The following is a 16669-nucleotide window of genomic DNA, read 5'->3' on the forward strand; positions in this document are numbered from 1 at the left end:
AAGGTGTGGTAGTTCTTCTTACTATCATTATTAAGAACAACATCATTTGGTGACACTTTATTTGAAGGGGTGTGCATTACAATGTCAGTCATGAGACTACTACAAATAACTTTGTCATAAATATTTTTCTTTACCTTAACTTCAGTGGTGCAATTTGGACTCTTAATTAAGACTAGTGTAGTGCCCCTTCAAAACATTCCACTTCCACCCTGTGACATTAACACATAAAGCTTAACACAGTTTCTGTAAGTTGGATGCTTGGGTCTGCCATGGCATGCTTATGACAGGTCATGCTGTCTTGATTAATGTCAAGTTGTCATAACAAAAACATCTCAAACAATGTTTACTTAAAAAAAAACTGTCACAACTGATCAAAGGACACTAAATGACAACAGTCTTAACATTAATAAAGACTCCGTCATGGTCATGACTGGTGTCATGACAGTCTAATGCCCACCCCTTCAAATAACGTGTTACCTATTATTCCCTGTGCATGTGTTGATGTGACTAAAAAACAGCTGTAGTAACAGAGAGGTTTGGGGTGTTGGAATTGTAAAGAAACACATTTGGGCCTCGTTCAAACTAAAAACATCACCAGAAATGTGTTGACAGCAAACCCCTGTTTTCTTGTGGTACGCTGAGCATAGCGTGTGCTCCTCTTTTACACAGTGTGTTATGTTATTTTTATGTTTATTTTTCAAGCATAAAAGTTCAAATACTCTACGCACTGCTTGTCAATGTCACACTTGGCCCAGGCAGCCAATCAAATCAATCAGATGACAGAAAAGTAGTTTGTGTGTGTTGTTCCATTAATCACATTTGATTGCCCAGTTGCACATGGTCCTTGGTCCTCTCCACAGGTGCACCACACTGTTTTTGAAGCAACGCGTCTCGGTGTGACCAGGGTATTAAGAAGGCTAAACAGAGGCTCCTCTGGCCATTAGACTGAGGTTAATGTTCAACTGCATGGGCAACAGACTGTAGACTCTTGGTCTAGTGCATCTGGGCAGACAATTAAGTATTGTCAACCTCATCATTATATCAGTCTCTTGATCAGCAACTCTTATCATAGCACATGGCACACAACTGCAAAACAGTTTGTGTGGTTTAAAATGTGTAAGCTTTATGTCATAAGATGTCACTGTGCTTTTACCCAGGCAATTTTAGTGTTTGATTTGTGCAAGGCTGACTCACAGAGCACATTTAAAAAAGTGAGTCATGCCCATGCCTATCTGACATAGCAGGTACATGGACCCTGAGTATAGATGTGCACCCACTGTTCAGGTTACCACACTTGATGACTCAACAGAATAAAGGGCCATGTATGATCTCAATTTAATAGCTGCAAGAACCTTAATAACATGTGCAAGCCACCAGGCCTACATGTACACTACATGTTTCAATTTAGCTCTGTTTTAACATTTCTTAGTGAAGTAAGGCTGAAACATGAACTACTATGTTTAGCACAGCAGACTGAAGATGCAGAGGATTGTCATCAGTTTCACATGTCACACTTCCTGTAAGTGAGGCAAGAGTAGTCACAATTTCTGCAGAGAGAAGCCTACTATGCCCCTAGTTCTTGCAAGGGACGCTCTGCCAGACGGGCAACAGCAAAATATCCCATCACCATAACTCTTCACACATCCTGGAGCAACACAGCCAACGGGTTATAGTGGTTATTGGTATAAAGTCATTGGTGAGTACATTTTATTCCTTTGAATTATTAATGGAGCTTTAAGTCCACCGAATAATTTGAGCACTTTGGATTGATGCTGGAGCTAAAATTTAGGCAAAGTGTACACATGAAAGTGTACAGAGAATGAGCCAAAGATAACTAATCTATTTACAGACAACTCCTTTATATATTGAGTGGATTGAAAACAGTCCCACTACCAAAACTTAGAGGTGATAATGAAAACTAAAGTACTTTGGAGTAATTTGTGACTGAGAAGTGATAATTAAAAGTTGATAAACAAAAAAAAACATCATCATTATCAAAGCCAACACTTACTTTCTTGATTGAATAGAAAACCTCATTTATAGTAAGTGTATATTGTAAAGTGTAACTAAAGACCATTGGAGAGACGACTGCAAGTCCAATAAACTGCAGTGCTTTAAATATACCCTCTATGTACTGTTGAATCCTATGTCTATGTAAAGTTGCATTTTGGGGAAATGAATGATGCAACACCAGGTTACATTTCATAACAGCACATTGCTTCAGACTGCGCATATCTAACAAAATTAACTTCCTCTGTTGTAGCTATGAAGACACAGCAACCAGCCTCAAGACTTAAGAAAACAATGAGCATCCATTTTGTAAGCCTCATTTTCATATGGCTGCTGCCACTGACAGCAAGTAGCGCAGTGACATCTGGCCACAATAAAAACCTTACTGATGCCATGACAGAAACACAGGAAACACCAAATAAGTTCACTCATGACCAGCTGACAACACAGGAGGCGTTCAGCTCAAACCCACTGTCAGAGGTCTCAGGTCCTAACATGACACCGTCTATCAAAGTTAATGCAAATCCAGCAGAGGAAAAAGCTACAAACTCCACCACTAAACCTTCACTGCAAAGTACTCTAACAATGCCTTCAAAGACAACAGCAGCAACTCCAACCAATTCCACTGATTCTCAGTTCAACAGCCCCACAGTCATAACATCAGCAATAACCATTGCTACCAGTCACGCCAGCATCCCAACCACAGCTACAAGGGTACCGTCGGTACTGAGCAGCTCCACTCAAAGCCCGTTCAGCAGTGATAAAATGACCCAATTATCTACACGTCCAACATTGTCTACAGAACCTATCTCCACCACAACCAGTTCTACCAAGCCTGGTGAATACAAATCTACAACCACAAGCCATGTCACGCATGATGCTATGCCGCCAACAGGTTTATACAAAACTTCAGTTGCCACAAAAAAGACACCATTTATCCACATCAACAAGGCAAAGGAAAGACAAGATCCTCTACAAAAAAAAGCAACGCCCAATAAGGGCACAGACCACAGTAAAGCAGTGGCAGGGCTGATAGGTGGAGCCCTGGTACTGATGATGGTAGGATTCCTACTCATCTATATAAAGCAATGGAACCTTCGGAGGCAGCAGATAACAACTAGTGACTGGGCAGGTCCTTCACCATTTCTTGAGGGTGGAGCTGACAATGGCCAGGTCACACTGAGGTCATCAAACCGAATTTCTCTGTCTAGCTTCCTGCCTCAGAGCCTCACCAAAAGGTTGTCCATGCTTCCAGACACAGATGAGGAGTTAGAAGACATGACACAAGGTACTACATTTGGTCGAGAGGTGGATGGAAATTATGTACAAGAAAGAAATGGGACTGCTGTAGTTGTTCCAGAAATGAAAAGCACAGGAGATGCTCCAGAGAGGTTGAAAACCATGTCTCAGTGACCTCTTCACAAAAGAGCAACCTGGTGTACACAGATAACAATGTGGAGGCTGCAAACCCCAAATAAGACCAATCAATAAAACCCCCGCTCTATTTGGAGCTATGGGAAATGCCCCAGGACAACTGAACTATGACTTTGAGCAACCATAATTAAACTTAAGCTCCATAGACCCCAACGCATCCACTTTCACTGGCTTCAAGGCAGCAACAAATATGACTGAGAACACAGTAAAATAACTTGTCATCGTCTGAGGAAATCATGACAAGAGAGAAGCAATATTTATCTAGGTCACTACTGCAAAATTAAAACAACAACAACAAAAACCATTACAGTATAGCAAGAACAACAAAAGGAAAATGTTATTAAGTAACCCCAAGTGTCAGAACTAAAAGTAAAAAAAAAAACATTTTTTCATGTTGTCAGATCCTCAGTTTTGGAAGCATATGAATGCCACACCAGGGGACAAAATGAACAGTATCAAGTAATAATATGAAAAGTTGTTATAAGGAGATGTGTTCATGTTAGAACAAGAAGCTTTTCTTGTAAAAACAAAACAAACAAACAAAAAAAAAAACAAGAAACTTCTCTTGTTATAACAGTGTATTTATTTATCTTGTTATAACATGCAACTTTTAACATGAAAATATCTTGTAAAAATGTGAAAAACAAGAAACTTTTAATGTTATTACCTAATGCTGATCATGCTGATTTTTTTTTTTTTTTCTGCCTCGGCAGTTCTACGCTTTCGTACTCATGTGTGATGCACAGGTCATAAGTCAGGCTACTTGGAGCCTTCACTGTAAGTCACCCTGGTTGTAGCTAACTACAGGCAGGGTAATTGTGTCTCTGTCCATCACCACTGCAGGGATTCTCACACAAGACCCCTGCTATATTTTCTTTATCATCATGTGAAAATGTCACCCAGACCTGAAGAGTGTAAATTCAAAATGCTTTCTTCCCAACATGTCTGCTCTCTCCGATCTGTGATGAGTGCTTATGGAGAAAATATAAGCATATCATGCATGCAGGCACCTTTGTATTCATCTTGCATGTGATGAAAAGTAGAAGGTCGTGTGGTGGTGAGAACAGTTATTAGGTAACAACATACTGTTTAACAAACAACTAATAGCTGTGCCATAATGCAATGCTTGCATTTTCTACGTATTGCCTTAGGTGTGAGATTATGTGAATACAAAAAAAAATCCTGGATCATGTTTTATCTGACATACCAGTCAGTCGAAGTAATTGCAAATATTTGTTTTTCTCACTGATTTGCTATCTGCAGAGTAATGTAGCATTTACAGTTGACAAGTAAAAAGGGTCAGTATCCTGGGCCCTCTGTAGTTTATATAGCAGGTTTCAAAACTTTCCAAACATTTCTCAAGAGCTAGTTTCTCAATATCTGACTTGTAGATTAGTTAGTCATAACTGAATTTGTTTTGTGAAGCTTGTGCTTTGAGTCCGAAAAAAAGGGGATTTTCGAATATCTGCTTTCAAGGGAGTTTTGCTCCTCATAGTGAGCCAGTGGAAGTGTGGGCACCACCATCAATAGAAACCAATGGCAAGAGGACTGTCAGCCAGTACTCCATTTTCCCCAGGCACTTTGCACTTTTTAGCTCCCAGCTGCACCTACTGCGGACTGTCAGAATCTTTATATAAACAAAACACACGAGAATGAACTAGACAAAATGAAAACTTGTGGAACTGCAAGGCAAGTAGATTCACTGTAGTTTGTTTAATTGGCCTTCATAAATATGATAGTCATTATTAGCTTATTTGTTAGTGTTAGTGATTAATTTTTGGTGTGAATCTGGATCCAGATTAAAAAATTGCCACCATTACTATTGGTGCAGCCTAGGCCCTGGGGTCTGGTTTGGTTTACAGAGTCCTTTTTAGTTTAATGTGCAATCAAGGGCATATCAGAAATGGGTGGAAGTGTAAGATGGGAGGGGGAATTGCTCAGTGCCACAGTGGGTTATGGGTTAATGGTTTCAGATGTTAAGTGCTCTGCTCCATGTGGTTATGCGGTTTTCACAGCGTGTCATTTCTAGGCTATGAGTCATAAGAAGAGTATGTAGGTGTATTTAATCGAGTTGTTTCTTTGCATGTTAGTAATAATCATGATTGTTTTGTTCAAATTTTGTTAGTATAGATTTTGTATAACTTTAAGTGGTTTTGAGTTTCTTTAACTGTATCTGATGAGAACTGAGAGTGTTAAACAAAGACAAAAAACCTGGTGAAAGTGGCAACTGTCACTGAGTGGCTGTGCTTTTGAACGTAAAATTGAAAGGAAATCTACTTCCAACTACTAAATAATTTTACAGCTGAACATTAACCGGTTGCCTCAAATGACTTTAACGTGGCAGACCAAAAACAAAGTGAACGACGTCACGGCAATCAGGATAACAGCATATAGCTATTTTAGCTAAACCAAAACCATAGTCATACTTAATAGTCATTTTACTGACAAAGGGAGGAACCTAACACATGAACTGCTGCTCTGTTTACTTTCTGATTCCCTATGAGCATGGCCACGAGCCAAGAAAACTAAAAGTGCTTCCAGCCATGTGTTACCTTCATTCTGGAGTGCCAGCAGTGGAATGTTCTAGTCAGACAAAAGTGATTTTGTGATGTTTAATGAAATAAAAATTAAGAGCTCAAACAATGCGTCTTAATTAAAGTTTGTTTTCATTAAAAGCAGGAAACCTACTATGTGTGTTTCCATTATTTCATTACATTGTATTACATGCAAGAGTAACACTGAATGTTTTCAGTGTTGCGGCCTTATAAGCCCTGACACACCAAGCTGACAGCAGGCTATTGGTCAGTGTTGGGCCGTTGGTGAGCATCTGTCGCCCTAGTCCGTGTAGTGTGTCCCATATCATTTCCCCTTCTTGGCCCCCTTCCTTTTTTGCAGATTCAGCACATTGAATTGATGTAGGCAACAGCCGAGGCTGTCTCTGAATGAAATCACTCTGACTGGCAGTTCAGCTCAGTGCACGAAGAGAGAAACAGAAGTGAGGAAAATACACAAAGAGCTGAAGTCCACAGGGAATAAGACCAGCGCAAACTTGTTCCATAAGGTCAGATTATTATTGTTTATCTATTGAGCTCTTTAGCAGAAACATTTCCTGATGGTTTGTGTTACCGTTCACAGTCTCACAGGCTCACGTTTAATATGTTCTGTTCTTTCAACATTGGATTGTGTTGTTAATGTGCTGACTGGCTTAATAGTGTAAAGACGGTCTTCCGGTTTCCCCTTTGGAATGACAACTACCACCGTCTGCTGGTGGAGAGAGCTATTTCCTCTTATGCAGGCACAGACTGTACATGCTGGCTGGCCATTGGCTGTAGTCTTTGCTGCGTGTCCATGTGCAACTTTTTGGCCAAGACACAGCTATGTCAGGTGACGCAGCAGGGGGTCTTTGTCGCCGCTAGTGTTTGGTGTGTCTGGGCTTTAAAATAATCATGATGATCACATTTTTTGGCATTCACATAGTGTCAAATGTCCAGAAGATACAGAACAACATCTGCAATTATTTGCAGTGGAATATGGAAGCCCTGTTTTCATTCTCATTTAATCTCTGGCCTGCTCTAAAATAACAGTCTTTCGCTGCAAAATGCTGTGATATGTTAACCTGCTAGTCTCTGGCTATGTCTGTCTAGTGTGCTGCTGAGCAGGTTGCAGCTTTTAGAGCTTCTATTCTGAAAACAGCTGCCAGCTGCAGCAGAAAAATGCGAAAGGGACCAAAAGACTGAAGTTGCGGGCTGGACAGTACAACAATGACCTCAAACTTACTATAAAGATCTGCAGATTTAGATTTAAGTTGTCTGTGGGTTCATGAGTACAAGAGACCCCTTACACACTATCACATTATTTTCACATTGTCATTCCATATATAGGAATTACAAAAGAATCCACTGCAGCCTCTTTAATCCAGATAGTAGTAGAGATTATGTCTGCTGCTGGAAAGCAAGCTAATGGAAGCAGACACACTGAACCTAAACAACATCAGGAGCTGAAATAATTTTATTCATTACTAAAATAAAGTGTTTATAAGAATATGTGTGCATAAGAGAGAGAAAGCTGCTGCTGTGAGGCATGCCATTGTCAACAAACACACACACACACACAGCTTGCCTCATCAGCAGCAGAGCTGGCCAGCTCACTGCTGCAATTCTCTCTCTCTCTCTCTCTCTCTCTCTCTCTCTCTCCCCCTCCCTCCCTCCCTTCCTCCCTCCCTCCCTCCCTCCCTTCGATGCATCTCTCCTCCTTCTAACCCAAACCTCCAGCTGCATCAGGACCCTGCAGAACGATAAGCAGGATGGCGGCCGGCGCTTGCAGCCAGCATGTTTAATGCCCTGCCACAACATCCTTTACAGACAGAGAAAAGACGGTGAGACCAGTACTTTTCAACCACAACCAATTAAAAAAAAAAACAAAACAAAAAAAAAAAAAAAAACAAGGAAAAAGGCTGCTGGAGCAAGACGACAGGAGAAAAGGAGAGATGACAGACCAACACTAGAGAGGATGAGGTGAGTGATTTGAAATAGGAAGATAAGGAAAAACATATGACCCACACACACCTGAGCAGTGAATCATTTCTTTCGGAATCTTGATAATGCAGTGCGCAGGAAACTACTCCCTGCTCTGTCACTATGCAGATTTTTCCTCTTAGTATTGCATGGAGACATTGAAAGTAGGAATATTTTAGCACTGAAACAAACAGAGGAGTTAAGTGATGGCACAGCAGAGCGTCAACTGCCATCATCAACCAAATAATGCACCGACATGAGGACATTTCTGGAAAACATTTCTGGGTGTTAGCGTGTTCCACAGTCCTGTCTTCGATAACATAAACTGACACGGACCTGTAGTGTTTCCATCAAAACATCATCTGCTGCTGTGGACACACAGTTACTCGAATGCCCTGAGTGAATTGAGTCTCACTGCAGTACTCTGAGCTCCAGTCCCACTGGCAGAGCTTCAAGCTGGTTGGCAATCAGGATGACTAGCACCTTTTTGAAATCCAGTTGTCATAACATATCAATCACACATGAAACTGTGTAAACCCTTAACTTTCCTTTTTTTTTTTTTTTTTTTTTTTTTAACAATCAATTCATGATGCCTGTCTTTGTATCCTTCCCAACACTTCTCTGTCATTCTCCAGAGCCCTGACTATGCCTGTCAGCCCTGCCTCACTGCTCTGCCTATTCCTCCTGCTGCTGTGTGGGCTGCTAGGAGGCTGGGTGCTGTCCATCTGCCCCACCGTGTGCTCCTGCAGCCACGGACACCGTGTGGTGGACTGCTCCTCACGAGGCCTAACCAAGCTGCCGCCTGGTCTGCAGCACAACATCCACTTTCTCAACCTCTCCTTTAACAGGTAAGCATCTGCAGCTCTGCTATGTCATTTTCGTAACAGGCCTGCTCTCCAACAATTACTGGATTCCTGTGCATATAAGAGCTAAGAGAGGCTACAAGGTTAGCTCAACACTCATGAATCTATTTCTTCTGAAAAAGGCTAGGGTTAGAGTTAGAAAGAAGAAATATTGTGCCAGTGTGTGGATGGTAAAACAGCTTGTCAAGGATCCCACTGTTACAAATATGGAGCTATTCCAGATAATGATCTGTCTGAGCCTCTAACATGACCAAATCAGAGTGTAGGGGACAGCTCACCATAATTCATACACTTGCATTGTAAAGCATCAGGATGATAACTACTGCAGTAGGAAAGCACTGTGAATGTATCTATGAAGCTTTTGAAAGAGGTACCAACTCTTTCTTCCTCTTACAAATGACAAGTTGAACTCTTAAGTAATAAATGGTCAACTGAAGCTGATCAGATATAATCAGTGATTATGGTGGCTAATGTCAGCAAACTTAAGATAGACAATGCTGTGTCACTGACATTAAAGAGTCAATTTGTAGTAATGTAGAATTACACTACATTTTAGCATTTCCTATCATCTCGTAGTTCTTAGTGTATGCTGTTCAGCAGAAGTTGAATATAGATTTTACCTGCCTCTATAATAATAGTAATAAGACTGCTAATAAAATGAGTTTTGGTACATCATTTTGTAGGACAGCAGTGTAAGAATAATAAGAATTTAATATTACACTCTTCTGACAGTTTGCAGCATCTGGAAAACCAGCTCACCCACTATGCCCACCTGCGAACCCTGGACTTGTCCTACAACCGCCTGGAGACCCTGCCTCCTGCCTTGCCGCGGTCTCTGTGGGACATGCGAGTGGCAGGAAACCATCTACGCTTGCTGGACAAAAACGATACAGCTTATCACTGGAATCTGAAAGTGCTGGACCTGTCAGACAATGAGCTGGAGAGAGTGGTCTTCATCAACAACACGCTTCCAAGTCTCAAAGCTCTCAATCTCAGTCACAACAGATTTTGGACAGTGCCCACCAATATGCCACACAACTTGGAGAGCATTGATTTGTCTCATAATTATTTGATGCAGATCCTGCCTGGATCGTTGGATCGGCTGCCGAGGCTGGCTAAGTTCTATCTGCATGCTAATCGCTTCTCCTGGCTGTATGACGGGATATTTGATAAGCTGATGGGGCTGGAGGTGATGACTCTTGGGGATAACCCCTGGGCTTGTGAAGAAGAAGAAAACATAACAAAGCTTCTGATGTGGGCTGAGCAGACCCGTGCTACCATACTAGGCTGTCCCTGCTATACAAGACCTATATGCGGGCAAACACATCAGGCAACACCAGGAAGGGAGTGGCACTCTGCACTGTTCACAGAGCCACCACTATGGGTTAACAGCAGAGGTGAAGAATATAATGGCCAATCACCTGCAAGGACTGCAGAGATTACATCTAGTTCCCAGGTGAAATCAGCACTTTTTGAGACAGGTATATATCAGGACAAAAGAGGAGTGAATGAATCTGGGGACCTCATGCGGTTTGCCTGGACATCTCCCACAAGTTTTGACAGTTTCTCAACACACACAAGCACAACACCAAGCCCGGAGTCTTTGACCAAGAGGCCTAAAGTAGCTAACTCTAACCCAGCAGCTAACAGGAATAAATGTCGCGGACTCGTCATTGGGACTCAACAAACAGTAACCCTCACTGTTTTAGTCCTTACAACAGCATTCAACAACTTCTGAGCCACCATGACTGGATACAGGATACACTACCTAACACATTGTTTTAGACTGAATGTATGACCAAGTAACTCCACTTAGCACCTTCATTTTCATTTCTCTTGTAAAAACTATTGCGACTGTTACTGCCTTTTGTCATTATCATGAAGTGTATCATGTTTTCAAATGGCTCAACATGTACCACATGACGTCTCACAAATATGAACTGTACAAACCTACAAGACAAAACTACTCTAAATATCTGAATACATAGTTCAACTGAGTGCTACTGTCAATGCTCAACTCTGCACACTGACAAATTACTGTGCTCTATGCTTTCTTTATAATAGTGATGCTTATGGTATTTGGTCCTAAGCCATTCAAAACAGGATTGATAATATACATTAGATAACAATCATTAGTCTCTACTGGCACTTTGTCAGTGCAGAGAGGAGCCTAAAAAAGTTGACACAACAAAATAGGAAACTAGAAATACCGCCTCCCCAACCAGTCAAGTTACAGTTTACATCCATGTCTATCCACACTAATAATATATGTAGTGAAGACTATGAAGGAATTTAATAAAAGGTATGAAGTGTACTTTTTGGCAAAATGGAAGTTATCACTATCCTGACATGTATGATTTGAGTGGATAATTTCCAGTAAGAAACATGCTGACTTCACTTAGATACCAGTTTTACAGAGTACTCCAGAGGACAGATTAGGAGCTTTGTCACATGGTACAACAACAAGCAACTCAAGCTCAATATCAGCTAAATACGTATCAGCACAGTTTCAAGGTGGATCCCCAATACAAGTGTCTGAATAATGGCCAGACAGCAATATGATGTCACAGGAAAATTGACCTTTGACCTTTTAGATAAAAAAATGTTATCACTTCATCATTTTATCCTTTTAGACATTTCTGGGAATTTAGTCATAATTAGTGTAAGAACACTAGATTTATGGTCAAAAAAGGTGTTTGAGAGGTCAAAGTGACCTTTCATCACCAAAATCTATGTTCAGTTGATCCTTGAGTCCAAGTGGATGTCTGTGTCAAATGTAATAAAATTCTCTCTAGGTGTTCCTGGGATATCGTGCTCATGAGAATGGGACAGACAGACGGATGGAACACCTGAAAACATAATGGTGCAGCAGCGTAAAAAGTGACTGTGCTGTGGAAACTTCACAAATAAAAGCAAGGTGGCTAATCAAATTTCCAGCAAAGGCAACAACTGTTCTGTGTCCACAAAAGTTTACTAAATCACTTACTTTTCTTGTTGTTGTCGTCGTCACATTTAGTAAGCTTTGACTCTGTTTATTAATCACAATGCTGGTGCTGCTTTTTAGTGCTGTAAGGCCAAAGAGCAGTCTGTTCAAAAGTGGGCTGACAATGTATTTAGCATTCTGTTGCCCTGACTTACAAATCCTGATTGAGTGTCTCCCTGCATGGCTCCTGGCAACACTGTCAGCTACAGTGGCATTTAAGTGGTTTGGTCTGGATCAGGATTTGTATGGCCAACCTTGCAAGCATTCAGCAAAATAGAAAAGGTAGAGCTGTGCACAGCCTTTCTTTCTGCACAGTAATCATCACTCCTTTCCACATTTCTGTTACATTTAGGTTGACAGGTATGTAAGACTATACATGTAAAACTTCTTCCTCTAGGGCTTACTGGATGATGATTCAAATCTTCGTCTTTACAGTACGTGATGACCGTATCACAAAATTAAAGGTTTGGATTTTTCCCAAAAGAAAGGCAGCAAAAAGTTAGTGGTGGACATTAGGGTTGGGTCGGTTCTCGGTAATACCAATTCGGTTCAGTACTCCGTCTTGGACCGGGTTTTTTTTTTTTTTTTTTTTTTTTTTTAGACATACTCGGGCAGAACATACACGGAGTGGACTCCGCGGAGGTCCGCCCGGTAAAAGTGGACGTCCGCAAGCCCTGTGCACGCAAAGAACGACCACGCGGACTCCGCTCCGCGCACCAGTGTCACACAAAAGACTGTTCGGCATGTATTTCCATATCGCGGGGATTTTTCACAGACATTTTTACACGGAGTCTGCTCCGCTTATAGTACGCCCGAGTCTGTGAGCACCTGTGTCTGCCTCTTCACCAAGTGCACAGCAAGCAGGAGAGAGAGGAGGGTGGGGCGATGACTGAGCTAGGGGGTGCGAGTGTGCATGTGCCGAGGCCTCTACTGTAGCCTGGAGTTGTTTAGTAGTGACGGGGAGTCGATAATGGCGGACAATTTAGCCTCGACGAAATCAAAGAATGTGCCACTATGGCAACACTTTGGCTTTGAGCCAGATGAAGGAGGCAACCCTTGTTTGCACTGACTGAGTAAGCTGCAAAATTTATTTGTAAGGAATAAAAGAAACAACTTGTTACTGTCACTCTGTTGTCCTAAGGTCGTTTTTCATTTTAAATGAGTCAATTGCACCCCCAAGTGGCGAAAATCTGGTATTACCAACTTGATGCGTTTTTTTGTTTGTTTGTTTGTTTGTTTTTTTTGTTTTTTTGTTTTTTGTTTTTTTGTTTTTTTTAACAAAAACCGGACAGTTTTTTTTTTCCTCATACCAATCCAACCCTAGTGGACATCATGCATGCTGAGGCCTAAGTATTCAGCATATCCAAATGTGTACTAAGTTTCAAAACTTTACAGCTATTTGGATGGTGAAGACAAGCCTTCAATCAGGATCTTGAGGACCATTCTTTTAGTCCATGTCACAAGAACTCAGGAGTATTAGTGTTGTAGACAAGAAAAAGTCACCAGTCTATGAGTGTTTCACTGGACTGAACAAAAACAGCACAAACACTGTGGGCCTACAATCATACAAGCCCATCTATTTTCTTCAAATCTTAAATGATCATCGCAACTGTGCAAAAAATCATCCCGCAAAATGCTAAATCTATTTCTGGCATGCTAAATAGTATCGTATCCTCTCTACCACATCCAGGCCGAACAGCAGAGCATTTTTAGTAAGACAAGGAGTATTACAAGAGGTCCATCTGGCCAGCTGCCACCTCCCTGTACAACAGTCCCCTCTGAGTCAGGACAGGGGGCTACAGACACCCTCATCCTGGACTCATATATCTGTCATGTTCTTTCAAACTAAATTATCTGATTCATAAAAGCAATATAACCTTAAATTATAATCTAGGCTTTGCACTAGTTGCACCACTACTCTAGCTCGTTGATACTGCTTTGCACTTTGCTCATACTGGGGTTACTGGCGTTACTGTGGGAGCTGGCTCCCACCCTCCAGTTTCCCCCCAGGTAACAATGTTAGCTCTGTCAGCACTGTTGCCATTGTTAGCCCTGCTTATGGAGTTAGCACAGTTAGCTAGCCACTGGCTCAGCCACCTCTATGTTGAGAACTGTGTGCAGACAATAATGCCCCACACTCTGAACCTGTGTCTTGTGACACAGATATCCTTCTGCCCTCTTTTTCTGTCTCTCTTTCTCTCTGACTGTCTTTCTCTCAGTCTCTGTGTCTGTGTCCCTCTTTCTCTCTGTCTATCTCTCTTTCTCTCTGTCTGTTTGTCTCTCTCTGTCTCCAATGTATTTGTATCTGGAGTGCAGAAGTCCCAAAGAAGAAGAAAAGAGCCCTCACCTCCACCTGCACCATAGCAGTTGAACAGTTGTTATGCTTTTCCATGTTTTATCCGTAAACAACATCACATGTATAGTTACAAACTGTCAACCTTTCTCCACAGAATCTATTTTGTTTTAGGAACATTTCCATAGGCTGCTGTGACCATTAGAGTTATTCAAACAGAAGTGCTTAGTTATGCTGAAACCTCCATCACTAAACCTTTCACAGAAATGCATAGATATGAGTCAGCACTATGTACATGTATAAGCTGAGAAGCACCAGGCATAAACCTGGCAATAAGGAGAGAAGGTAGATGGACGGTCAGATCCTACCTGCGGGCCACGTAGTAGAAAACTGGGTTGCCAGTCTTGGAGGTTCCTGCCTGGTAGAAGATGTTGAGGGTCTTTAAGGCTTTGAACTCCTCCTTCTCATGGACCTGGTGCCTGCAGAAATGCAGAAACACAGAGCCCAGGATCAGTCTCTCACTAATTTATTTCACTGGCATTAGCACTTAGTGCTGTTGTATCCCACATCAGGATTTACTCAAGCAATATCCTATAATATTCTAAATTAGATTGTTATAGTATTAGATTACATTTTTAATCCCACTGGGGAAATCTGCACAAAGCATTTTGCCAATCCTACCAATTTAGAGGAAGGAAAGAAATTTAATAGCAGCGCACACTCCCCCCAGCGATCAACTGCAATTTTTAAGCCAGTGCCCTCCTGAAAGGTACTAAAAACTAACCATGAATCACAAATCTCAGAAGGTCATCAGAAATTGCTTCATCATTTGTTTTCAGTTGCAGATACCCATCTAGCTTTCAACATTCAGTATCTGTTTCACAAAGACTGATGGAGGGGGGCTTTGATATGAAGCGGAGTCAACACAGCAGCTACAATAACACCTTGGCATTAACTTTTGGGGGCGGCAGTAGCTCAGTTCATAGGGTCTTGGGTTGGGAACCGGAGGGTCGCCTGTTCGAGTCCCTGCCCAGACCAAGTATGGAGCGTGGACTGGTGGCTGGAGAGGTGCCAGTTCACCTCCTGGGCACTGCCGAGGTGCCCTTGAGCAAGGCACCGAACCCCCCAACCACTCGGGGCGCCTCACCAAGGGCAGCCCCCTCACTCTGACTTCTCTCCACTTTGTGCATGTATAGGTCCTGTTTGTGCATGTGTGTGTCTTTTGGACCTGTGTATAACTGACAAGCAAAAGTCAAAACATTGAATTTCCCCTCAGGGGGATTAATAAAGTAAATAAACTTAGGGATGCATGGTACATCAACATCAGTACATCACTGGTAACGTCCAGTTTTAAAATTAACTATTAGAATCGGCCAACATGCTTTTTCTTATTTTGCACAATGAATGAATATTGTATACAGTGAAAAGCATTCTATTTTATGTCTCCACCTGCTGGTGGGCCATCATGATAAGAGTATGCATGCATAATAGCATAATATAATGTTTATTCCACTACAGAAGAGACCTGATGATCTCTTAACTTTGTGTGTGTGTGTGTGTGTGTGTGTGTGTGTGTGTATAAATATATATATATATATATATATATATATATATTTATTGATATTGGTTATCAGCCAAATGAGTTGTTATATATCGGATATCGGCAAAAAATCCAGAATATCAAGTTTTTCCTTTATCACAAGGACTGATAAAGTTAATTTTGTATCAGTGAGGCTCTGATACTCTGGCGACCTGTCCAGGGTGTACCCTGCCTCTTGCCCAATGTCAGCTTGGATAGGCTCCAGCCAACCAGCGACCCTGTATCAGGATAAGCAGTCACAGACAATGAATAAGCGAATGAATGAATTTTGCATTTGTTATTTGGTCAAAATGAAATAAAAAAGCTCGGTGTAGTATCACAATATGATAGACTGCTGCCCCTGCTGCTGCAACAGAGGAAAAAGGGACAGCAGAGGAAAGAAAAAATCTCTGCGATCTCACTGAGATTAAGAACCACACCCACAACCCTTTAAGCAACTGATGAAGCAGGAGGAGAGGTGAGGTTCACAAAGTGCACACAAATACATTCCAGTCAGAAGAAGTCATAATGGCTGAGTAGGCTGAGCATTCGACCTATATTATTTACCGAATGGCATGACCACTACACACACTGTGGAGACACATTTCACCCTCAGGAACAATAAAGTTTAAAATGAAACATAACAGCTGCAGAATGTGACCGAGAATATGAGACAAAGCAGACAGTCACTGGCTCGTATCAGGAAATGTAATGGAGGAGCTCCAAAAACAAGTTCATGATGAGACTTATGTTACAGCCTGGTAGGAATGCTACCTGGTCATGAACTCCTCAAACTTGGAGCTGGTCAGGTTAAGACTGGACCAGTGAGTGTCAGCCACAGGTTTGTGTTCAGGAGGTCCCAGGTAGGCCAGCAGGGTGGCCATCTTGTCAAAAGGTCGCCTGCCTACAGCCTTGTGGTCCCTGGAAATTACATCAGAATGAATCATTTCATAAAACTGATTTAGTGGTACAGAGTATGTTTATTATTAAGAT

General features: G+C 41.6%; 3 protein-coding genes across 9 annotated transcripts in view; 2 read left to right on the top strand and 1 right to left on the bottom strand.

Moving 5' to 3' along the window:
- The window catches only part of nf1a (neurofibromin 1a), a 282655-nt gene that overhangs the window by 66905 nt on the left and 199081 nt on the right, over positions 1-16669 (bottom strand). For all 6 annotated transcript variants that reach the window (XM_049576726.1, XM_049576725.1, XM_049576727.1 and 3 more), the window contains 2 exons: positions 16451-16597; positions 14466-14576 (listed from right to left, as the gene is read on the bottom strand). In XM_049576726.1, the coding sequence (XP_049432683.1) occupies positions 14466-14576; positions 16451-16597 (258 nt within the window). The remainder of the gene's footprint in view (positions 1-14465; positions 14577-16450; positions 16598-16669) is intronic.
- LOC125889097 (uncharacterized) lies at positions 1550-6116 on the top strand. Its single transcript, XM_049576815.1, has 2 exons — positions 1550-1696; positions 2264-6116. The coding sequence occupies exon 2, from the start codon at positions 2266-2268 to the stop codon at positions 3421-3423; it is 1158 nt and encodes a 385-aa protein (XP_049432772.1). The 5' UTR covers positions 1550-1696; positions 2264-2265; the 3' UTR covers positions 3424-6116.
- omgb (oligodendrocyte myelin glycoprotein b) lies at positions 6294-11751 on the top strand. 2 transcript variants are annotated; one of them, XM_049576799.1, is made up of 4 exons: positions 6294-6505; positions 7716-7958; positions 8594-8806; positions 9554-11751. In XM_049576799.1, exons 2-4 carry the CDS (start codon positions 7780-7782, stop codon positions 10557-10559), a joined length of 1398 nt encoding a protein of 465 aa, XP_049432756.1. In that variant the 5' UTR covers positions 6294-6505; positions 7716-7779; the 3' UTR covers positions 10560-11751. The 2 variants fall into 2 exon arrangements, with proteins under 2 accessions (XP_049432756.1, XP_049432757.1); XM_049576800.1 differs by lacking the exon at positions 6294-6505 and having other exon boundaries at positions 7683-7958.

Source organism: Epinephelus fuscoguttatus, linkage group LG5, assembly GCF_011397635.1.
Source record: "Epinephelus fuscoguttatus linkage group LG5, E.fuscoguttatus.final_Chr_v1".
In the NCBI taxonomy this organism is placed as follows: Eukaryota; Metazoa; Chordata; class Actinopteri; order Perciformes; family Serranidae; genus Epinephelus; species Epinephelus fuscoguttatus.

Coding starts and splice junctions, on each gene's coding strand:
- LOC125889097 (XM_049576815.1), top strand. CDS start 2,266: ATGAAGACACAGCAACCAGCCTCAAGACTTAAGAAAACAATGAGCATC.
- omgb (XM_049576799.1), top strand. CDS start 7,780: ATGCCCTGCCACAACATCCTTTACAGACAGAGAAAAGACGGTGAGACC. Junction 7,959..8,593: donor CCAACACTAGAGAGGATGAG/GTGAGTGATTTG, acceptor GTCATTCTCCAG/AGCCCTGACTATGCCTGTCA. Junction 8,807..9,553: donor CTCAACCTCTCCTTTAACAG/GTAAGCATCTGC, acceptor CTCTTCTGACAG/TTTGCAGCATCTGGAAAACC.